This window comes from Triticum aestivum, chromosome 6B (genome assembly GCF_018294505.1).
Source record: "Triticum aestivum cultivar Chinese Spring chromosome 6B, IWGSC CS RefSeq v2.1, whole genome shotgun sequence".
In the NCBI taxonomy this organism is placed as follows: Eukaryota; Viridiplantae; Streptophyta; class Magnoliopsida; order Poales; family Poaceae; genus Triticum; species Triticum aestivum.
The window spans coordinates 444,973,117-444,997,646 of record NC_057810.1 but is presented as its reverse complement, the minus strand read 5'-3'; the positions used below and the strand labels follow the sequence as shown (position 1 = coordinate 444,997,646).

General features: G+C 51.0%; 1 protein-coding gene across 1 annotated transcript in view; it reads left to right on the top strand.

Moving 5' to 3' along the window:
- Positions 1 to 2,670: 2,670 nt before the first annotated feature.
- LOC123134213 (serine/threonine-protein kinase OXI1-like) overlaps positions 2,671 to 24,530 on the top strand; it is a 34,568-nt gene continuing 12,708 nt past the window's right edge. Inside the window, exons 1-3 of the mRNA XM_044553496.1 lie at positions 2,671 to 3,759; positions 4,164 to 4,281; positions 11,184 to 11,189. Of these exons, the coding sequence (XP_044409431.1) occupies positions 2,885 to 3,759; positions 4,164 to 4,281; positions 11,184 to 11,189 (999 nt within the window). The 5' untranslated portion in view covers positions 2,671 to 2,884. The remainder of the gene's footprint in view (positions 3,760 to 4,163; positions 4,282 to 11,183; positions 11,190 to 24,530) is intronic.

Genomic DNA, 24,530 nt, shown 5'->3' with positions numbered 1-24,530 from the left:
GCTTCACTAGGTAACACAAAAGGTTCATTTATCCATTTCTTACTATGGAAAATATATATTCTAACAATGCTTGTGAGTTTGAAAATTTATTCGCAAATTTGTAAATATTCACCTATTTGATTTTCTTGCAATTAAAAAAACATAAATTCAAAACAATACACAAGAATTAAAAAATTAAGTTCAGGAAAGTTAGAAACAGTCACAGATTGAAAAATAATCAAGATTAAAAAAAGTTTAAGTACTGGAAAAATTCATAAATTTAAAAGAAGTTAATAACTTTTAAAAGCCCAAAGCCAAAAAAACAAACAAACAGCAGGGATGAAAAACGAGGGAAAAAGAACGAAGAAAAATATTGGTCCATTTGCATGTTGGAGGTTGACATGGAACTGGGACAAGCAGGTGCGGGCCTCTAGTTATGTGTCGACGATGGACGTGTAACTGAGACAAAAAATGTGTCGGGCCAAGTTGCATGTCGAGGGTGGACGTGCAACTTGCACAAAAAAGGTCACCCCCAAAGTTGCGTGTTAGTGGACTTGCAACTATGACGAAAAATAGGTCGAACCCTTATACATGTTGGTGGTGGAATTGCTACTACCACAAAAGTGTCAGGCTCTCCTTCTTCCCTAATTTCATATCAAGGATGGACTTGCAACTGAAAAAAAATGGGCACAACAACATGTCGGGAGTGGAGTTCCAACTGGGACAAAAATAGTTTCCCCTCCCATAGTTGCGTGTCGATGGTGTACTTGCAACTAGGATAAAAAAAGGCGACCCAACAATTGCATGTCGGGGGAGGATTCACAACTAGAGACAAAAGTTGGTCGCCCCCTAGTTGCCTATGGAGGGTGGACTTGCAACTAGGAAAAAATAGATCTGGTTGCATGTTGAGAGTGGACTTGCAACTTGGAACAACAAAAGGCGGGCCCGCAGTTACATGTCGGGGGTGGAGTTGCAACTGGGATAGAAAAGGGGCAGACCCCCTGTTGCATGTTGGGAGGGTACGAAACTAGGACAAAAAATGGATCGGACCCAGTTGTATATCGAGGATGAACTTGCAACTGGCACATAAAAGGCAAACGAATTGCATGTCAGGAATAGAGTTGCAACTAGGACAAAAAAGACCACTCAATGAAAATCATAAAAATCACAAAATCCCTAGATGAAAATTGGGGAAAGAGTAATAGACAAAATGGATACAGGTCACTAATCGCATCATCACTAACTACCATCTTCTTATCGCGAGGACAAAGATTAAACTCCTAGTCGATTGCCTTCTTCCTGCTCGTGTCGGCTCTACTGGATGACAACCGGACACAGGACGTACGACGAGACAAGAGACACACATGATAGAACAACCCGCTAGCAAGATTTGCACAATATTTAAAGAAAACATGCTCAACGGTCATGAACTTAGATGAGACATTGCTAAATCTGTTTTTAAGAAACACAAATTGGAAAAAAATGGAAACAACAAAATAAAAAAAAATTAAGAATCACGAATTTTGAAAATAAATGAAAAAGAAGAAAAACAAATTTAGTCAAGGTCGGTTGAGCTATAGATCAAGATGGACGACTGGTTCGGGTGAGTTATATGGCAAGGACATACATGGAACTCAGTCGGTTGAATTTCAGATAAACAAAAAAAGACATGTAATTGGGTTGAGTTGCATGTAAAAAATGAACATGGAAAAGGAAATAGAATAAAATATTCACAACAATCCTAGAGCACAAACTAGCGTCCCTTGCGTGTCGAGTGTTTAACTGGAGTGAAATAGAAAAACGAGAAGCACTTATAAGAAAGAAAAGATTTGACACCGCCCACCTTACAAAAATAAGCCTGCATGTTCAAGGCCCTATGCAAAACAGTTAAAAAAAAGGCCTGATGCAAAAGAAGGTCAAGCAACAGCAACACATGACAACGATGCACGACAAGGCCCGGAGTCGCGAATTTTGAAGACAAACAATTGAAGAATGGATGACTTAGATGTGAGATCCTACATTACATCTAGATGTGATATAGCAAATCTAAAGAAAAGAACATGAAAAGGTTCCCGCACATAGGTCTGCCTTTGCTTTGGATATACTAGCACATATGCCCGTGTGTTTCAACGGAAAAAAAATGATATTTTATGCAAGCATAATGTCCCACAGTAGCGGACTCACAATGAAGAACATGCTGCAACGCCACATCCTTCTACAAAATGAACATAAAAAAATACGATGAAATTTAGCCGTGTTCATATTTTATTTGACAGGCATAATCTTCCATTGATTTTATTTAAATAATCCTTACTTTAATTACCATGACGGTGTTCTCTTTAATAGTAGGTATAGATATGTTTGGTGTTCTCGTGACGGTTGTTGGACAGTTGGAAGCCGGAGAAGCACACGGGCAGAGCTGTGGCATTGCTCTTTACTGACGCGGACGTGGCCTCGGGTCGGCCCGGAAGGCACACAGGTCACACGTGAGCAGGCAGGCGGCGTTGCAAGGTAACCATCGTCAGGACGGAGGATGCTACAAGATAGAGCTGTGATTTCACGTGCCGTGAATGTTGTTCAGGCCCTTGGGGGATACGTATTGATCCTGCTGCAGACGGACCGGACGTCGCCCTCTTCTTGCTCTTGTTTTTCCCCCACGTCCGTTGCCGTTGTGAGCTGCTGTGCCGTAACCTTCGCTCGTGAGCTGAGGCTACGAATTTTCCAGAGAGAACACGCCCCAGGCCCCTAGTAGCGATCTTGTTAATTTAAGGAAAGGCCCATGCTAGTGACGAACGTTGTAAGGTTCTAAACCCAAACCCCGACACTAGCTTCGCTTCTGCGTCGCGCCCAGTGCAGTGCATGCTCGCGCTCCTCGATTCAGCTCTGCTTCACGCCGCCGCGTGACATGGTGAGCACGGCGCCCATGCCGCCGCCGCCGCCGCAGCTCAGCCTGGCAGACCTCAGGGCCATGTCGGTGCTTGGCCACGGCGCGAGGGGCGTGGTCTTCCACGTCGTGCCCGTTGTGGCGGCAGCTGCAGGCGGGGGCTGCTCCGCCGACCAACCCATGGCCCTCAAGGCCATGTCCCGCGCTGCCGCGCGCCAAAAGAGCGCCGCGGGCGAGCCAGCACCTGGCGGCGACGGCCTCCGGAGGATCTGGTTCGAGCGCGACGTCCTGCTGGCGGTCCGCCACCCGCTCCTGCCGTCGCTCCGCGGCGTCGTGGCCACCGAAGCCGTCGTCGGCTTCGCCATCGACCGCTGCGCCGGCGGCGACCTTAACTCCCTCCGCCGCCGCCAGGCCGGGCGGGCGTTCTCCGACGCCGCCATCCGTTTCTACGCGGCAGAGCTGGTGCTGGTGCTCGAGCACCTCCACGGCCTTGGTGTCGTGTACCGTGACCTCAAGCCGGACAACGTCCTCATCCAGGGCTCTGGCCACATCATGCTCGTCGACTTCGACCTCTCCACCAGCCTACCCCCTCCGTTGCCACCACCGCCGCCTGACACTAGTTCTCCATCTCCCAGCAGCTCGCTTTCGCCTAATTCCTCACGTCGCTGCAACTGCAAGCGCAAAAACAACAAGACACTGATTTTCGGACACTTCTCCTCTCGACGGGCAGCCTCGCCGGAGTCGTCATCGTCCTCCTCCACCACCTCCAGGGCGGCCTCTCCCGCCTCGTCGTCGTCTTGCTGCTCGTCGCCAGGCGCGCGGACGAATCCGGCGAAGTCGAACTCGTTCGTGGGGACGGAGTACTACGTGGCGCCCGAGGTTGTGGCCGGGAGCGGGCACGGCAAATTTGACAAATTTGACCTATAGACGAAATCAAATCATAGAATGAATTATCCGTAAAACTATTTCACGTGGCTGACCTTTTTGTGTGACGCCTGCCACGAAGGCGCCACACTACACTGTGTAACGCCTCAGAGATAGGCGCTACACGGCCAGCGTCGCACACGTGTGATCAGAAAATTACTAAGTGGTGTGCAGCGCCTGAGAGCTAGGCGCCACACTATACAGTGTAGCGCCTAGCTCCTAGGCGTTGCACTAGTGCAGCGCCTAGCTCCCGGGCGTTGCACTAGTGCAGCGCCTGAGAGCTAGGCGCCACGGGTCAACCGAGTGAAATAATTTCACGGACAGTTCATTCTGTGATTTAATTTCGTATATAGGTCAAATTTGTCAAATTTGCCAGCGGGCACGACTACGCGGTCGATTGGTGGGGCCTCGGGGTGGTGCTCTACGAGATGCTGTACGGGCGCACACCGTTCCGTGGCCGGAGCCGGCGGGAGACGTTCCAACGCGTGCTCACAGTTAGAATACTGATGTGTATTGTACTGTGTATTGTACGAGTGCGTGTAGTTTTCCGTGTCAACACGCACGACCTCCACTCAGTGGCGGCGCCAGGAATTTCTTCCTTGGTATTCATTTGTGCAATTTTATAGCAATATAACAACAAATATACAGCAAGCTAGCAGCAGTATACCAATGGATTGGCAATTCTTTGGTATTCCATGGAAGTCCAGGGAAGACCCCTGGCGCCGCCACTGCCTCCACTCCTCGTCATGGCCTTGCCACGATAGTGATCGTGGGCTCGCCTCCCCTGTATAAGTTCAGCCGAACCCTGTGAATACAAGTGTGTTCGATCTCTTCCTCTCAAACATGGTATCAGATACTTCCCCTTCCGCTGCTATGGACACCAACCCCGTCTCGTCTCCTCGTTCCTCCCACGACGGCGACGGCGTTCTGCACGCCGCCGCCGGCGCTACCCCCGGCGACGGCGTTCTCCACGACGCCATCCTCCCTGATGCCGCGGCAGTTGCCGCCGCCACAGCTGTCGCCCGGTGCCTCTGGCCCTTCGTGCCTTCCCCTCGTCTGTCCTCCAAACGATCGACATCCGCCATCACGTGCCCGTCGTCCTGGATCTCCACGGCGGCAACTACACCCAGTGGCGCCGGTTCTTCAACACCGTCGTCGGCATGTTCGGCGTGCGCGAGCACATCCTCGCCGAGGCTGTTCCTCTCCGCCAGCGCCGTGACCCTGAATGGGACATGATCGATCACTGCATCGTGCACTGGTTGTACGCCACCATCTCGCCGGAGCTCGTCGACGCCGTGATGCAACCGGAAGACACGGCGGCCACCCTCTGGGCCGCGATCGAGAGCGTCTTCCGCGACAACCAGCTCTCGCGTGCGGTCTACCTCGACGCCGAGTACCACGCCGTCGTCCAAGGCGACCTCACCATCATGCAGTACTGCGCCCGCTGATGAAGTCACGTACCTAGGGTAGGGTCACGGACCTGGCCAAAGTACCCTCCCCAAGGACACCTTCAGAAGAAACTGCCGTCCAGTCGACCAAGAGGGATTCCACTCGACAGACTCGAAGGCACTCGACCATGAAGATTCACTCGACCGCCAGAAGATCAAGAGCCACTCTGCATCCGAACGGTCTTTAATTAAATAGCCTTTTTGGTCATGATGACGCTTTATGTAAGACGTTACCAATAACGCCCATCTTTATGTACTTTAAACCCTGCATAACTGAGGGCCGGAGGGGTCTGGCAGACACTATATAAGCCACCCCCTCCTCAGTGTAAAGGGTTCGCACCCCTGTAATTCATACGCATATAATCCAGTCGACCGCCTCCGGACTCCAAGACGTAGGGCTGTTACTTCCTCCGAGAAGGGCCTGAACTCGTACATCCCTTGCGTATACAACTGCTCCATAGCTAGGATCTTGCCTCTCCATACCTACCCCCCATTCTACTGTCAGACTTAGGACCACGATAGTTGGCGCCCACCGTGGGGCAGGTGTCTTAGCGATTTTTGGAGAAGTTGCAATCGTTCCGATTGTTTTCATCATGGTTTCGGGTGGAGTTTTGGTCGAGGGACGCGAGATCCGTCTCGGTGCGCTCACCTTCATCGCCGAGGACTCCGCTTGGCTCCAGGAGGCTCCACTCGACATCGACGCGCTCCCTGTCCGCGGCGTGACGCATTTTCAGGCGTGTGTCTGCGGCGTTCTGCTGCGGCAACCGTCGACTCCGTATCGGACGACTTTTGTGTCATCCTCCCTCCCGGTCTCCCGCCAGCGCAAGCGCACTGGTCGGTCGAGGCTTCAGTGGTGGGTGAGGCACGCTGTGGCTCGCCAGTCGTCCACTACCCAAGTCGCGGCAATTGAGCCCGACGAATCTCTCTACGGCATGTTCAATCTGTCGACTGGCTCCGTAGAGACTGCATCCGAGTGCGATAGCAGTGATCCAGCGGCGGAGGTCCTGATGGTCAACGGGCCTCGTAGCCCTCACGGCTTCCCCCGTGACGACGGGGTGGACGGTGGGGGCGACCCCGCTCAGGCGCATGAGGAGTATCAACCCGAGCCACTTACTTCTCTGCAAAGAGAAGAACTTCGCCGCAGGAACATGGATGCCCTGCATACTCCCATCGCAGGAGAAACTCCCGAGGCGCGAGCCTTGGAAGAGGCGCATTTGGCCAACTTGGCTGAACGCACTCGACTGGAGAACCTCCAGCGAGCTCTTGACGAGCGTGCGCGGCAATGGGTACCCGACTCCAGTCGACGTCAACTCTTTCCGCAGCCGACTCAGGTATATCGAACCCCGATTCAGAATTTAGCAGCTGCAACCCATATAGCAGAGTCAATTCAGCCCTCTTAGTCAGAGGCTGGTAGAGGCTTGATGCAGATCAGAGACTTGCTTAGAGCAGCAGGAGATCAGAATTCAATCGTGTCACAGTCGCGCAACAGGATTCACAGTAGATCTGTCGCTGCGAATACTGTTCAGTCGGCTCACAGCCCAAGGTCACCTCCGAGGCGCGTGGGACGTGAAGGCCAGCGGGATCACTATGATGACCGATTTGATCGTGATGATAGGCGTCGGGTGCCCACTCCTCCCCCGAGAGGAGGGTCTAATGTCCATCGACAGCAAGATGACAAGCGCCAGCTCAGTATTGGGCGGAGAGCTCCGGTTGATCCCAGGGAACCAGGCTTTGACGCGAGATCCATCATCGTGCAGGGTTTGGTCGACCGGAACAGAGCTCACAGAGGTGGCCATGATAGAGATGTGCCCACTAGCAGTTGAGTCCATGTTTCGGGTCCAGAATGCTTTAGCAGAGCCATCAGAGCCGTAGTAATACCCCCCAACTTCAGGTTGGCGACTGGGGTAAGTAAGTTCACCGGAGAGTCCAAACCTGAAACTTGGCTCGAGGACTACCAGGTGGCGGTACAGATTGGTGGCGGTAATGATGAAGTGGCCATGAAGCATTTGCCACTCATGCTAGAGGGTTCGGCCAGGGCATGGTTAAACCAGTTAGCTCCTAGCAGCATTTACACTTGGGAAGATCTTTCCCGAGTGTTCGTCAGGACATTCGAGGGAACTTGCAAACGACCGGCCGAATTAACGGAGTTGCAAGTCTGCGTGCAGAAGTCGAGTGAAATGTTGAGAGATTACATCCAGAGATGGATCACTTTGCATCATACCGTGGAGAATGTGTCGGACCATCAAGCGGTCTGCGCCTTCAAGGATGGCGTCAAGAACAGAGAGTTGATCCTGAAGTTCGGTCGGACCGGAGATATGACCTTGAGTCGAATGATGTAAATCGCCTCAAAGTACGCCAATGGTGAAGAAGAGTACCGACTCCAGAGCGGCAAGTACAAGCCGAGTCAGTCGGAGAAAGGAAACTCCAATCGGAAGCAGAAGCGGAAGGCCGAGCCAGCTGCTCCTGGAGAGGCTCTGGCCGTGACTCAGGGCAAATTCAAAGGAAAGCCCAAAGGATCTTGGAACCCCAAGAAGGTAAAAGATAAAGAAGGAAATGACGTGATGGATCTGCCGTGTCACATCCACACGAAGAAAGACGAAGAGGGTAACTTCATCTACCCTAAGCATACCACTCGCCAGTGTCGGCTCTTGATCCAGCAGTTTCAAGGCAAGCAGCCCAAGGACAAAGAGAAGGAGTCGGACAAGGCCGAGGACAAGGAGGACAGCGATGGAAGTTACCCCCATGTCAATTCCACCCTGATGATTTTTGCTGATGTAGAGAGCAAAAGTCGACTGAAAGTGATCAACCGTGAGGTGAATATGGTCGCCCCGACGACGCCAAGCTATTTGAGATGATCGCAAACTCCCATTACATTCGACCAGTCCAATCACCCCACTCATATTGCCACCCCTGGGAGGCAAGCGCTGGTGGTCGACCCAGTCGTCGAAGGCACTCGGCTGACGAAGGTATCGATGGATGGCGGCAGTGGATTGAATATACTGTATGCAGAAACGCTCAAGGGAATGGACATTCCGATGTCCAGGCTCAGCTCCAGTAACATGAGTTTTCACGGAGTCATTCCTGGAAAGAAGGCTGAGTCACTCGGCCAAATAGCTCTGGATGTAGTGTTCGGCGACTCGAAGCATTTCCGCAAAGAGAAGCTGACTTTTGAAGTCGTAGATTTTCAGAGTGCTTACCACGCTATTTTGGGGAGACCTGCTTATGCACGGTTCATGGCTCGACCGTGTTACGTGTACCTCAAACTGAAGATGCCCGGCCCCAAAGGTGTGATCACTATCACTGGCAATCGGAAGAAAGCAGAAGAGTGTTTTCAGAAAGGCTCGAAAATTGCCGATTCCCAGATAACAATGGTAGAGCTGGAAGGATACAAGAAAAATGCAGATCCGAGTGAGTTGTTGCGGGCCAAGAAGCCTGCCACAGAATCAGCATTTCAGTCGTCTGGAGAGACGAAACCTGTTCACATTCACCGACCGATCCCAACGCAGCTCCGACCCATATTTCCACAACACTCGACTCCAAATAGGAAGAAGCGCTCATCCAGTTCCTCCGTGAGAACTGGGATATCTTCGCATGGAAGCCAGCTGACATGTCGGGTGTTCCCAGGGGGCTGGCTGAGCATCGCCTTAGAGTCGACTCAAAAGCGAAACCTGTTAAAGAACATCTTCGACGGTCCGCCGTTCAGAAGAAAAAAGACATTGGCGAGGAGGTGGCTCGACTCCTTGCAGCAGAGTTTATCCGAGAGATATACCACTCCGAGTGGCTCGCCAATGTCGTCATGGTTCCCAAGAAGGACAACTCACTTCGCATGTGCATTGATTTCAAACATATCAATCGGGCCTGCCCGAAAGATCATTTTCCTCTCCCTCGCATCGACCAAATTGTCGACTTGACCGCGGGGTGCGAGAGATTGTCTTTTTTAGACACCTATTCCGGGTATCATCAGATCCGTCTGTATGGACCTGACGAAATCAAAACAGCTTTCATCACTCCATTCGGGTGCTTCTGCTATATCACCATGCCATTCGGTCTCAAGAATGCCGGAGCCATGTTCATGAGGATGATTCAAAAGTGTCTACTCACTCAAATCAGTCGGAACGTGGAAGCGTACATGGATGATATCGTGGTCAAGTCACGAAAGGGTTCCCACCTGTTGACTGACCTAGCCGAAACATTTGCCAATCTCAGGAGATACGATATCAAGCTTAATACTTCAAAGTGCACACTCGGAGTACTTGGCGGAAAGTTACTCGGTTTTCTCGTTTCAGAATGAGGAATCGATGCTAACCCAGAAAAGGTTGGCACCATACTCCGAATGAAACGCCCTGTGCGCGTGCACGATGTCCAGAAGCTTACTGGATGCTTGGCCGCGTTAAGTTGATTCATCTCTCGCCTCGATGAAAAGGCGTTGCCTCTTTACCGACTGATGAAAAAGGCAGACAAGTTCGAGTGGACTCCAGAAGCTGATGCAGCGTTTGCCGAGCTAAAAGCTCTGCTCTCCACCCAGCCGGTGCTTGCTGCTCCAATCAGTAAAGAGCCTCTGTTGCTTTACATTGCAGCCACAGGACAGGTCGTCAGTACAGTACTTACGGTCGAGCGGGAAGAGGAAGGTAAAACCTTCAAAGTTCAGCGCCCAGTGTATTATCTCTCGGAAGTTTTGACAACATCGAAGCAAAGATATCCTCATTATCAGAAGCTCGTATATGGAATCTACATGACCATGAAGAAGGTTGCTCATTATTTCTCTGACCATGACATTACAGTCGTCTGCGACGCACCATTGTCAGAGATTCTGCACAACAGAGATGCAACTGGTCGAGTGGCTAAATGGGCGATTGAACTTCTTCCCCTTGATATCAAATTTGAGGCAAAGAAAGCCATTAAGTCCCAGGCTATAGCTGATTTCCTTGCCGAGTGGATTGAACAACAGCACCCGACTCAAGTTCACTCGGAGCATTGGACCATGTTCTTTGATGGCTCTAAGATGTTAAATGGTTCTGGTGCTGGGGTTGTTCTGGTTTCCCCCCGAGGAGATAAGCTCAGATATGTGCTCCAGATCCACTTTGATTCCTCCAACAATGAAGCAGAGTATGAAGCACTCTTGTATGGGTTGCGCATGGCCATCTCACTCGGCGTCCGTCACCTTATGGTTTATGGCGACTCAGATTTGGTGGTCAATCAGGTGATGAAGGAGTGGGAAGTTAGAAGCCCAGCCATGACTGGATACTGCAATGCAGTGAGGAAGCTTGAAAAGAAATTCGAAGGGTTGGAGCTCCATCACATACCCCGATTGAAGAATCAAGCGGCTGACGATTTGGCAAAGATAGGTTCCAAGAGAGAAGCCATTCCTAGTGATGTGTTCTTGGAGCATATCCATACTCTGTCAGTCATAGAAGATCCTTTTACTAAAGAAACTCTGCAGCCCAAGAGTATCACAGACCCGACTGAGGTCGAAGTGCCGACAGTGGTCGACCTGATCATGGAAGCTTTGGTGATCACTCCCGATTGGACAGTACCATACATCGGATATATCTTGAGGAAAGAGCTCCCGGAAGACGAAGAAGAGGCTCGGCAGATTGTCCGACGATCTAAAGCCTTTACTGTGATGAGGGGACAGCTATACAGAGAAAGCGTGACTAGAGTCAGTCAGAAATGCATAACACCAGAAGAAGGTCGAATAATTCTGGATGATATCCACTCGGGGACCTGTGGCCATCATGCGTCCTCTCGGACCATCGTGGCCAAAGCATACCGAGCCGGATTTTATTGGCCAAGAGCGAATGAGATGGCAAAGGAGATAGTCAACAAGTGCGAGGGATGTCAATTTTACTCCAATATGTCACACAAGCCCGCATCAGCTTTGAAGACCATACCACTCGTCTGGCCCTTCGCTGTATGGGGGTTGGATATGGTAGGGCCCCTGAGAACAGGCAGAAGTGGTTTTACGCATGTGCTGGTAGCAGTCGACAAGTTCACCAAGTGGATCAAGGCTAAACCCATCAAGAACCTTGATGCCGGTACGGCTGTCAGCTTCATCAGAGAATTGATATTCAGATATGGAGTCCCGCACAGCATCATCACCGACAACGGGTCAAACTTTGATTCAGAGGAATTCAGGGCGTTCTGCACTTCTCAGGGCACACGAGTCGACTATGCTTCAGTCGCTCATCCTCAGTCGAATGGACAAGCAGAGCGGGCCAATGGCTTGATTCTCAAAGGGTTGAAACCCTGACTGATGCGTGATCTCAAGCATGCGGCTGGAGCATGGGTCGACGAACTTCCCTCGGTGCTTTGGGGGTTAAGGACCACGCCTAACCGGTCGACTGGGAGAACTCCGTTCTTCTTGGTCTACGGAGCCGAAGCGGTCTTGCCGAGTGATCTGCTCCACAACGCTCCTCGAGTCGAGCTCTACAATGAACCTGAAGCAGAACAAGCACGACAGGATTCAGTCGACCTCTTGGAGGAAGAAAGGGAGATGGCTCTGATCCGTTCGACCATTTACCAACAAGACTTGCGTCGCTTCCACGCCAAAAACGTGAAGAGTCGAGCCTTCCAGGAAGGAGATTTGGTTCTCCGAGTGCATCAGCAGAAACCCCATAAACTTTCTCCTTCTTGGGAAGGCCCCTTCGTCGTCACCAAGGTTCTCCACAACGGAGCGTACCGTCTTTACAACGTCGAGCACAACATCGACGAGCCCCGAGCCTGGAACACGGATCTTCTCCGCCCCTTTTACACTTAAATCTTCACTCAGATGAGTTGTAATAAAAGTACTTCTGTAGTTTATTTATCAAAGACAAGAGCTTTATAATTTTCCCAGTAATTGTTATTACTTTTGTCCACATAAAGCAATCCCCCAGTGGGTGGCTTGGCTACGAATCTGATTCGCCTAAGTCTGTAAAAAATCCTAACCGAGTGGTGCGCCAGCCTCCCACTCGGGGGCTTAGCTGCGAAATCTGTTTCGCCTAAGATAAACAAAATCCTACCGAGTGGTAAGCCAGCCTTCCACTCAGGGGCTTAGCGGCGAAATCTGTTTCGCCTAAGATAAACAAAATCCTACCGAGTGGTAAGCCAGCCTTCCACTCGGAGGCTTAGCTGCAGTCCAAGTACTCGCCTAAGTTAAACAAAATCCTACCGAGTGGTAAGCCAGCCTTCCACTCGGAGGCTTAGCTGCAGTCCAACTACTCGCCTAAGTTAAACAAAATCCTACCGAGTGGTAAGCCAGCCTTCCACTCAGAGGCTTAGCTGCAGTCCAAGTACTCGCCTAAGTTAAACAAAATCCTACCGAGTGGTAAGCCAGCCTTCCACTCGGAGGCTTAGCTGCAGTCCAAGTACTCGCCTAAGTTAAACAAAATCCTACCGAGTGGTAAGCCAGCCTTTCACTCGGAGGCTTAGCTGCAGTCCAAGTACTCGCCTAAGTTCACGAGGTGCAGATCGACTGCTACCCTCTCCCTCCGAGCTACGCCACAAATACAACATGCGCTCCGCAAGGAGGACGAGGTGCAGGTCGACTGCTACCCTCTCCCTCCGAGCTATGCCACAAATACAACATGCGCTCTGCAAGGAGGACAAGGTGCAGGTCGACTGCTACCCTCTCCTTCAAAGGTACGCCACAGAAATCCTACCGAGTGGAGAGCAGACCTCCCACTCGGGGGCTTAGCTGCAGCCCAGTGCTCGCCTAAGTTTTTGAAAATCCTACCGAGTGGAGAGCAGACCTCCCACTTGGGGGCTTAGCTGCAACCCAGTGTTCGCCTAAGTTTTTGAAAATCCTACCGAATGGAGAGCAGACCTCCCACTCGGGGGCTTAGCTGCAGCCCAGTGCTCGCCTAAGTTTTTGAAAATCCCACCGAGTGGAGAGCAGACCTCCCGCTCGGGGGCTTAGCTGCAGCCCAGTGCTCGCCTAAGTTTTTGAAAATCCTACCAAGTGGAGAGCAGACCTCCCACTCGGGGGCTTAGCTGCGGCCCAGTGCTCGCCTAAGTTTTTTGAAAATCCTACCGAGTGGAGAAGCAGACCTCCCACTCGGGGGCTTAGCTGCGGCCCAGTGCTTGCCTAAGTTTTTTGAAAATCCTACCGAGTGGAGAGCAGACCTCCCACTCGGGGGCTTAGCTGCGGCCCAGTGCTCGCCTAAGTTTTTTGAAAATCCTACCGAGTGGAGAGCAGACCTCCCACTCGGGGGCTTAGCTGCGGCCCAGTGCTCGCCTAAGTTTTTTGAAAATTCTACCGAGTGGAGAGTAGACCTCCCACTCGGGGGCTTAGCTGCAACCCAGTGCTCGTCTAAGCATATTGGGGAACAAGTCGATTGCAATGAGCGCTTCGCTTTAACCTGCAAAAGACACCTCAAACCGAATGCAAACATATCAACGTCGAATCTAGGTTCAGATAAAGCCTAACGGAACCAAAAGTGCTCAGGCGCTAAAGCCTGTTAAGGTTTGTCGGTTACAAAAATCACTCGGCATACCGAGGCAAATTTAAAGTATCGAGCTTAGAAGTTTTTTACCCCTCCTGTGGAGGGCTGGAAGGTGCAACGAACTTGTCCAGGTCGATTCCATCTGCAATCCGAGTGGCAGCGGCGATGAAGGTCTCCATGAAAGATTGGAAGTCATACTTCTTGGTGTTAGCCACCCTGAGGGCCGCTAGCTTGTCCTTGCGCGCATCCTTGCAATGAACGCGGACCAAAGACAGAGCAACATCCGCACCGCACCTGGCAGAAGACTTTTTTCACTCCTGCACTCAACTTGGGACCTCGTTCAGTTGAGTCATCAGGGACTCGAGGTCATTCTGGAGCGTCTCTCTTGGCCAGAGTGTTGCGTCGATGCGGGAAGTTGCGACCTTCAGCCTGGCGAGATAGTCGATGACGGCGGCAACACGAGATTCAAGCCGAAGCACGTTCATGGCGACTTCATCTTTCACGGGAGAATTGATGGGATCCAAGTTTACTTCCAGTCGGCCAGTCTCCTCTTCAAAGTTCTGACAAAATTCTGCAAGCACAACCACCGAGTCAAGACAACAGTCGAATGGGAAGATCACAGTTAAAATGTCTGTTTGATGCAAAAGATAACCTTCAAGCATGAGGAACAACTTTTTGGCGAGTCCACCCAGATAAGCCTCAAGATCATTCTTCTTTCTTGCCAACTCGCTGGCCTTATCATTCAGGGCAATCTTATCGCTTTTCAGTCGACTGACCTCCTGGTTGGCAGCGTCAAGAGCAGCTTTCAGATTGGTGTTTTCTTCTTCAAGCTTGGTGACTGAAGCCAACTTCTCATCTGCGAGCTTGGTCTTCTCTAAAGTTGTTTTCTACATCTCAGCCAATTCAAGGTCTTTCTTCCTCAGAGCATCCTTCACTTTGTCTGCAAAATTACAGTGAGATCAGACTCCGAAACAAACGAGAAGCAAAGGCAGTCGTCAAGGGCCTCACCAAACATACCTTTAGCTTCCTCCTTCGCTTTCGCTAAGTTCTCCTGGGCCAGTTTCAGATCAAGCTCGAGCTGGATGTGCTTGTTCTCCATCTCAGTATAGCGAGCCGCAAGGTCGCAAGATTTCTACAAAAAACCAGTCGACAGATGTCAAAGACAATTCACTTCCGAGTGACTAAGGAAAAATTATAACGTTTTCTAAGACTACGGCCGAACACAAACGTTCAACCATAGTCTCGGGGACTACACCCAGTGGGTGCACTCAGCGTGCCCCCACTAGTTTTACCAGCTAGAGTCAACCAGTCGACCCAAAAAAACAGGAGGTGTTCTTCAGACTATAGTCGACTGCCAGCAGTCGACCATAGCCTCAGGGGCTACACCCAGTGGGTGCACTCAGCGTGCCCCCACCGGTCTATGAACCCATTCGACCTAGTCGAGTAAAAAATAAACTTAAGACATAAAGACTATAGTCGACTGCCAGCAGTCGACCATAGCCTTGGGGACTACACCCAGTGGGTGCACTCAGCGTGCCCCCACTAACTTGGAATTTCAATCGACACACCTAGTGGGTGTAGGACAAACCCTAGGAATTTCAGAAAGAATGATTTTTCAGATATCATATCCTAACAGAACAGGCAGTGACCGACTGACCTGAACATTACTCTGAAGAGCCGAACTGGCGTCATAGGCTGCTTGGCTGGCTTCTCGGATCGCCTTCACTTGCTCCATCATGACCCCCGCCTGGCGTATTGCTTCTTTAGCAGCGCTAGCTTGGTCTTCTGGGACGTGGTGGGTTGAGAAAAGTGAAGGTTGTGCAGCACTCGACGATGAAGGGCGAGCACTCATCAACGGCACCGCAAAGGACATGGAAGGCCGAGTGACATTGTCTCCCTCCACGGTCAACGTCTCGGGTGCTGGCACATCCTGAGTCACCTTGCCAGCAAACGCTTTCCTGCTCCTCCTCTGCCTCAGGGGCTCCTCCTCGTCATCATCAAGAAGGTCAATAACGACATTAGACGAAGCTGCAGAAACAAATCAAAATTAGAAACAAGAAGTCAATCGACTAAGGACAGAACTACCGGAGTCATACCAGGTCTTGAAGTAACAACATCCTCCATCTCGTGGTCTTCGGCCCTGGCCGAGGTATCAGAAGTAGCAGCGCTGCAGTCCCATAAGTCAGTCAGTTGGCTCATGGGTCGACCAAGAACAAGTTCATGAAACAGGAAAGCTCAAGTTGCAACATTACCCTGAGATTGTGGGGATCACCATCTTCATCTTCGGCAAGACTTTTGCCGGCTTCGGCGGCACCACTCGAGACTGCTTCAGAGCTTTCTCAGTCAGTGCCGAAGAAGTAGTTCGTGGGCGCTTGGTCGATTGGGTGACGGTTGTGACCCCCTTGCCGCGCTCGACCGCGGGATCATGGGCAAGCTTGGAACGTCTCTCCGAGCGGGGAGGTACAACTTCCTCCTCCTCCTCCTCCTCCTCTTCCTCCTCGCCAGAGTCTTCACCATCGTCATCGTCGTCAGCATTCGATTCCCACTCCTCCGGGCTTTCACCCCCACTTCCCTCCTCCTCTTCAGTCGGCGTTTGCGCTCCATTGGGCATTGAGTACAACTCAGTGGTAGCCTGACAGACAACAAAACAAAACAAAGGTCAGTCGACCGATTCACACCAAAGCAGAATGAATGAAACAAGATTGCAATCAGAGATAAGCGGTCATACCGTGTCCGGTGTGTAGGAATGGTCGAGTGGTGGGATCCTCCTAGCCCCCCGTGGGTTGTCCTTATTCCCTGTGATAGCAGCCACCCACCTCTCCAGTGTGGCGTCGTCGACTGCCTTTGGATGGACCCGAGTGGTGTCTTCAGTTCCATAGTACAGCCACATCGGATGGCCTCGGTACTGAAGCGGTTGGATACGCCGTCTCAGGAAGACCTCCAGAAGATCCATACCCGTCACTCCGTCTCTAACAAGCTGGACCACGCGCTCCATCAACATTCTTACTTGAGGTTTCTCTTCAGGATGCACCTTCAGAGAAGAGGGTTTGTTCACTCGGTCCATGGAGAACGGAGGGAGACCGGTCGACTGCCCCGGCGTCGACTCGTCTCGGCAGTAGAACCAAGTCGACTGCCACCCTCTAACCAACTCAGGAAGGGTCATGGCCGGGAAAGTGCTCTTACTCCTCATCTGAATCCCTAAACCCCCGCACATCTGGATAACCCTAGTCCTATCATCGTCAGGACTCGCCTTTTTCACTGTCTGTGAGCGACAAGTGAATATGTGCTTGAAGAGACCCCAGTGTGGTTGACAACCCAGGAAGTTCTCGCAGATAGACACGAAAGCAGCAAGATAGGCGATGGAATTGGGGGTGAAATGGTAGAGTTGCGCCCCAAAAAAGTTCAGAAACCCTCGGAAGAAAACACTCGGCGGCAGAGAAAACCCTCGATCTACATGGGTGGCCAGGAGAACGCACTCACCCTCCTGTGGCTGCGGTTGCCACTCGGACCCTGGGAGCCTGGCCGACCCATGGGGGATCAGACCCTTGTTGGCCAGATCATTGAGATCCGCCTCGGTGATGGTCGAGCGGATCCAATCCCCTTGGACCCAACCTTGCGGCAGGCGAGACCTCGATGAAGATCCGCCCCAACTGGACGGTCTCCCCTTCGCCTTCCCCGTCGTCGTCGCCTTCTTCGTGCACTCTAAACCCGCCGTCTTCTCCTTCACCATGGTCGCCGGCGAGGCACGTGAGGAGTGGGTGGGCGGAGGCGAGAACAGGCAGAGCGGGCGGAGACGAAGAGGGCGGAGAAGAAGAATGAGAAGGCACTTGTCACGTCCTAGCTAGCCATGCATTAGAGTGTTGCATCATGTTTCCTCTTTCATCAGAAACTTGAAATGGGGATCTGTGAAACCCTCAGAATCATTTTTTGAAAATGATCCAAATAAAAATTTCTCCAAAAAGGTCCAAGAAAATGCTCATGTTGCTCTCTGAAAATATTGGACAGAGATAAAAATCAAACCAATATTTTTAAGAGCTCATAGGTATTTATTTTGGGCATTTGGAATTAATGCATAAATATTTGCATTGGAAATATATTAATTATATATATTAATATATGTCCAATATTATGCCATTTATAAAGGAGCTCTGAAATAATATATCTAACTCCTGCAAAAATTGGCATAAGGAAATAAAATGATTTAATATTTTATTTAAATCAAAACAAATGTCAGAAATTAGAAAACAGAAAAAAAATAAAAGGGAGAAGCTTACCTGGGCTCCTCCCTGTGCAGCCTAGCCAGCAGCCGGCCCAGCCCACCTCCCTCCTCTGTCGTCTTCGTCCCGACAGAGGGAGGGGAGTGTGGTCGGCGCGCGCGCGCGCCACCGCGCCACACCACCTCTCTCCCTGCCTGCCTGCCCTCCCCTCCTCGCCTCGATGCCCTGGACGACGCCACGCCTCCCCCCTGCTCTCTCTCACTCTCCCTCGGCTCTTCCCTCCTCTCCCTCGCTCTCTCTCTCACACGGCCGAACACCACCGTCGCCGCCGTTCGCCACAGCAGCCGTCTCCGGCCACCCCTCGCTCCCCCGACTAGCTCAGAAGCTCCGCCACGACCCCCTCTTCCTCCCCACCGCTCCACAGCTCCCCGGAAGCCCTGCATCGCCGCCACATCGCCGTTCCCCTCTTCGGGCTCCGACCATCGTCGCCGTCGAATTCGTCATCTCCAGCGCGTCCCCGAGCCTGCTAACCATCCCTGCAGCTCCGCGGTGAGCCCCCAGATCGTTTCCCCCTTCTCCCCTGGTCTCTCCCGACCTCTAGGCCCTAGCCCCACCTTGGCCGAGAGCTCCACGCCGCCGGCGATGTCGCCGTCGTGGCCACGGTCACCGTAGCACCCAACCGAGCACACTATCATGCTCCACACCTCACTAGGATCACGCAGCACACACTAACGCCTCCCCAAACCCCCTGCAACATCGATCCCGACCGCACCCGAACTCCGGCGGCCGCAGCCGAGCTCGCCGCCGTCGAATCCGGCCACCCCAGGCCCAGCCACGGCCACCGTTCGACGCGCGGGAGCAAGGGCTCTCCAACGAGCCCAAGCACGGCCTTGCCCGTGCCCTGTAGCGCGATCCCGCGTCGCGCCGCCATCTCGGGCCTCGCCGGCGTCACATCGCCGGTGGGTTTGACCCACTTTGACCACGGCAGGACACCCCCTGAGTCCCTGACAGGTGGGCCCAGCCCTGTAGCTAATTAGGATTAGTGCTAACCACTGTTAGTTAACCCCTGACACTGACCAGTGGGCCCCAGTGCCACTAATCCCTAATTAGGATTAATTTAAACCTGTTAAACCCCCCTGTCACTGACGTGTGGCCCCCACACGTCAGGTTTGACTCCAGACTGCCGCAGTTGACCACTGACGTCATGCTGACGTCATGCTGGCGCAATAATTATAATTTCTGGATTTAATTTAAATCAGGAAATTCCAGAATATTATTTAAACTTCAAAAATTCATAACTTTTATTCTGTAACTCCAAATTGGACAAATTATATATGAAAAATGATCAGAAAAATCCAATCTATCCATCTGTACTATTTTCATGCATGATCAAACAAGTTAAATTGATGTTTCAAGCAGAACAAGGAAAAGCACTTTAAGAGGCCATGTTTGAGTTTGAAATTTGAATCTTTGATTCAAATTTGTTCAAACCCTTCTGGTTTTAGTTGCATTAGTCCAACACACTCATATTGCCATGTTTCATGCATGCATCATATTGTTGCACATTGTTTGGTGATGGTTGTGTATCGGTGTCCTTGCGACAGGTTCTGCCTCCGAGGAGTACCGTGATTACCCTAACGAAGAATCATATCCGTGCATCGAACCATCAGGCAAGCAACCAACCATTTGATCATATCGATACAATCCCATGTTCTCGCTCCTGCTCTCTTTTACTGCATTAAGACAACGCGTTTCAAACTGCTGTGTGCTACGGTAGTTGAACCCATTTCCTCTGCATGACCTGTCATTGCCACAGTAACTAGATGAAACCCACTAGCATGTGTAGGAGTTGATTGAGCCATATGTATGTGTTGTTCCTACCTTGCTATGCCTGCTATGCTTAGAGTCGTGTCAGGTCTGGTTCATCTGGGTGATGGGCTAGAGTGAAATGATTATGTCAGTAATGAGAGTGGTGTGGTGAACACGATTTGGTAAAGGTATCGATGAGAGGCCATGTAGGAGTACATGGTGGGTTGTTTCATTGAAGCCGACCTTAAGCACTGAGATCTGTATGTGTGATTTAAGATACAGCTACTACCATGCATTGGGCCCTGAAATATGACCCCGCTCGACTTCTTATTCACCCTAGCCCTCTGTCCAGGAGTTGCACGTAGTTTCTGGTGTTTGTAGCCTACTGGAGGCCGTGGACAGCGCTAACCGTAGGGGTGGGCTGTGATGCGGTAGGTACGTGGCACGGTGTACCGTATACCCATTAGGTATCTCGGGAACCCTGTTCACATCGTTCGGGGCCGTATGGGAAACCTCGGCCGGACTCCCTGCGGATGGAACCTGAATAGGCGATAAACCTGGACTAGAGGCTTAAGTGTTTAGGTAGGTCGTGGTCTACACCCACATCGGCTTTCGCTTGAAGTCTGCCGAGCACATGTCGTGTGCAGACGCTAAGTGGTGGAAACATGTATGAAGAAGTACACCCCTGCAGGGTTATCATAATCTATTCGAATAGCCGCGTCCGCGGTAAAGGACTACTTGGTTGCCTATACAGTTCATAGACAAGTAAATGGAAACTACTAAAAGCCTCAAGATAAGTGTGAGTGCCGAGGATGGCTCTTCCGTAGGAAGACGGAGGTGGATCCTCGGTAGTGTATTGAAGTGGTGAGTAGTGGACTCGTGTGCGCAAAACCATTTCAAGTTGGAGTATCGTAGGATAGTCTAGCCAAGAGTCAAAGCTGGCTTGCTGCAATAACTCCACCAACCCTTCTTGATAATATGCATGTATGTAGGATCTGATGTAAGTCTTGCTGAGTACCTTTGTACTCATGTTGCTATAATCTACATTTTTACAGAAGACGCTGCAACCCCTTCTGATGGGTTCTATGTAGACGTTGACATCAACGAGTAGGCTAAAGACCCAGGTGGTGACCCTGAGCTTGTGATGGACCACGTAGTATAGCTAGGCTTTCCAAGCCTCTTTTATTTTACTAGTTGTCTGTACTCAGACAATGTACTTCCGCTGCTGGTTTGTATGACTGTATGACTTGTATGTTGGGTCGTGAGACCCGTACCTTTGTGTATGATATGTATGGCTCCCTGAGCCTTAAATAAAGTACTTGTGTCGTAGAGTCATGTTGTGATGCTTCGTTGTATTTGCACATATCGAGCATATTGTGTGTATGATTGAAATGCTTGGTATGTGTGGGATCTGACTATCTAGTTGTTTATCTTTAGTAGCCTCTCTTACCGGGAAATGTCTCCTAGTGTTACCGCTGAGCCATGGTAGCTTGCTACTGCTCTGGAACACTTAGGCTGGCCGGCATGTGTCCTTCTTCGTTCCTGTGTCTGTCCCTTCGGGGAAATGTCACGCTTTGAGTACCGGAGTCCTGTTAGCCCGCTACAGCCCGGTTTACCGGAGTCCTGCTAGCCCAGTGCTACAGCCCGGACCCACTTGCTGATGACCGACACGTTCGAAGCTGGGTCATGGATGCCTGTCCCTGTAAGTCTGTGCCTCTTTGGGTTTACGACTAGTCATGTCAGCCCGGGCTCCTTATCATATGGATGCTAGCGACACTATCATATACGTGAGCCAAAAGGCGCAAACGGTCCCGGGCAAAGGTAAGGCGACACCCGTGGGAATACCGTGCGTGAGGCCGCAAAGTGATATGAGGTGTTACCGGCTAGATCGATGTGACATCGAGTCGGGGTCCTGACAGCGTTGGCATCAGAGCCGGACTGCCTGTAGGTTCTCCAAGCCAAACTGGTCGATGTTGAGTCTAGAAATTCTTTAGTTATATGTAGGGGAATTGTTTGTGGGTTGGAACGTAAGGCTCTTTTTACTCCTTTATCTTATGACATTCTGATCTGAGTCATTCCATTCTTCCACCGGGGGTTAAGGAATTAGGATCTGTTCTCTCTATCAGGATCACGAGTTACTAATCAGTAGTACCTTATAAGTTGATGGATTCAAGCCTAGTTCAGTTTTACTACCACATGATGTTGTTAGAATGGATTCAGAACTTTGATATGATGATGTTGAGTGTGTACGAAATCCTTTGTCAAATGTCTCAAAATCCTTTTTGAGCATTTACAGCTGTTATGCTGCCGAAATTTTGCTAGAAATTCTAATGCCCTTGCATTATGATTGTGCTTTCAGATGGCCACTCGCGACCTCAATCAAGTGGTTCGCCTGACTCGATGCCTAGATGTACCCGGCCATACTGCCAAGTTGGTCAGGGTAATGACTGAGGCTGGATACCGTTGGTATCCTGAGTACACGGTCGAAGAGCAATTCCGAGACTTTAATCAAAGCCAGTATCTCTGCACTGTCAGGATATTTCCATCTTATCCTGGATCCACCGAGCCTCTTCACTGCTCCTATGGACTCGGGGTTACTATTGAGATGGCTGTGCAGGACGCCGCCTACTCTATGATGACCATTATGCGAGTCAGATCTGGTTTATTTCGGGACTCTGATTTCCGGTATATGCCAGGATCACTTCCGGGAGCACAAGGGTATCTCCAGGCTATTTATGCTGACCCCACTCAGGAGGATTCACGGACTCGCACCACTGCTGAGATGCTCGAGGATAAGGACCGTGAAAATCGGGCCTTAAGGTTAGAGCTCTTCAATACCCGTGCTGACCACTGGGCCACTTTGACTCGGTTCGCACCGGCGGTGCAAGCTGGATATTCAGATATGCGCGATCTCTATCCTGTGAGATCTGCTCTGCCGGACGTGATGGTTTGGCGTGATGTAGGAGGCATCACCCCACCTCGCGGTCCCCGCAGGCCACCGTCTGTTGGTCCAAGGCCTCATCCTAGCCCCTATGGTCCACAAGCTCCGCGAGACCGTCTGTTTCCGGATGATCATGTTGAACTTCCAGGCTATGGAGGCGACTTCTATGAGGACTACTACGGATCGGTCTGAGTTAGTGGTAGTATCACTAGTTCGCACTAGCTGTGTCTTCTATCGTCCCGCGTGACTCGTGGGATATGACCTAGTTTGTACTCTTTCCGGAGGTGTAGAAAAATAATGTATAGGAGCTTGGGATGCCTCCGATGAGATGTAATCCTCTTTTCACCGTATTAGTACTTTGTTTGGTCTTGTACTAAACCCTGTATGGTGTGTATGGCGATGGAATAAAAGAAGCAGTTACTGTATCTACCATGTCATACGGATGATCATCTTGCATTCCGAGTTATTCCTTACATTATGTATCATATGTCGGAATTTTATCATCCTGACTACATCATTGTCTTGTTTACCTAGGATGGTCAACACGCGCACTAACCCTGCTCCTCAAGAGCAGGCCGAAGGCAGTGAAGTCAGGGATGCAAATCTGCCTCATCCTTCTTCACTAGCCGAGGTTATGATGGAAGCTAAGAGAAACAAGCGGGAGACCAACCGTTTGTTGGAGCGTATTGAACAGAACACAGCACACCATCAGAGGACTAACGTGGTGTCACTCAGTGATTTTATCAAATTACATCCACCCACGTTCCACCACTCCGTCGAGCCTCTCGACGCTGATGACTGGCTTCGCAGTATCTCTCACAAACCGCGTTCCGCGCTGGTAGCGGAGGCTGACAAGGTCACCTTTGCTGCATATCATCTTGAAGGCCCCGCCAGTCTATGGTGGGAGAATTATGGAGCTATGCGCCCAGCAGACCATGTCACTACTTGGGCTGAATTCAGCGAGGCTTTCCGTGAACATCACATTCCGGAGGGTCTCATGGACCGTAAACGTGAGGAATTCTACAATTTCACCCAAGGCCGACTTTCTGTGGATGTTTATAGCAGGGAGTTTGGTAATCTCGCACGATATGCAACCGAGGAAGTTTCTACTGACGCCAAGAAGCAAGCAAGGTTCCGTAAGGGACTTAGTCCTGAGCTTCGCCGCGACCTCCGTCTGCATGAGTGCACATCTTTTCAGAAACTTGTCAATAAAGCCATCAGTGCTGAAACTGGTCAGACTGACTATGACGCAACACGCAAGCATGGCCGTGATATGGGTTCCTCATCCGGTGCTGGTCCTCAGAAGCGCCGCGTGTGGGTACCCAACACCGCCCTGCCACCCAGGTTCACACCAAGGCCATCTTTCCAGGCGCCTCGCCCTGTTCAACAGTCTGCACCGGCCAAGCCCTATGGGGGTCCATCTAACAATGCTCCTCCACGTACCAGTTCCGTGACTTGTTTCAAGTGTGGGGAATCTGGTCACTATATGCGTGAGTGTCCCCAGACCAACCCCAATCAATCTGCCAAAGCTGTTGGCCGTGGCAAGCCGACAGGGAAAGTGTTTCATGCTAAACCGGTCACCGCTTCACGTGGCCATGTCAACTGTATCTCTGCCGAAGAAGCTCAAGAGGATCCCAACATCGTTCTCGGTATGCTCCTTGTTAATTGCCACCCGGCATCTATTCTTTTCGATACAGGAGCCTCTCATTCTTTTATATCCGAAAATTATGCTCGTTTGCATAACGTTGCATTCTGTGACATGCCAACCTCTATGGTAATTCAAACTCCGGGATCCAAATGGCAAACTTCTAGAGTAAGCCATGGAAACGAAATCCAAGTCGACAGACTTGTTTTTCTCGCATCTTTGATAGCCCTTAAATCTTCAGATATTAATATCATTCTGGG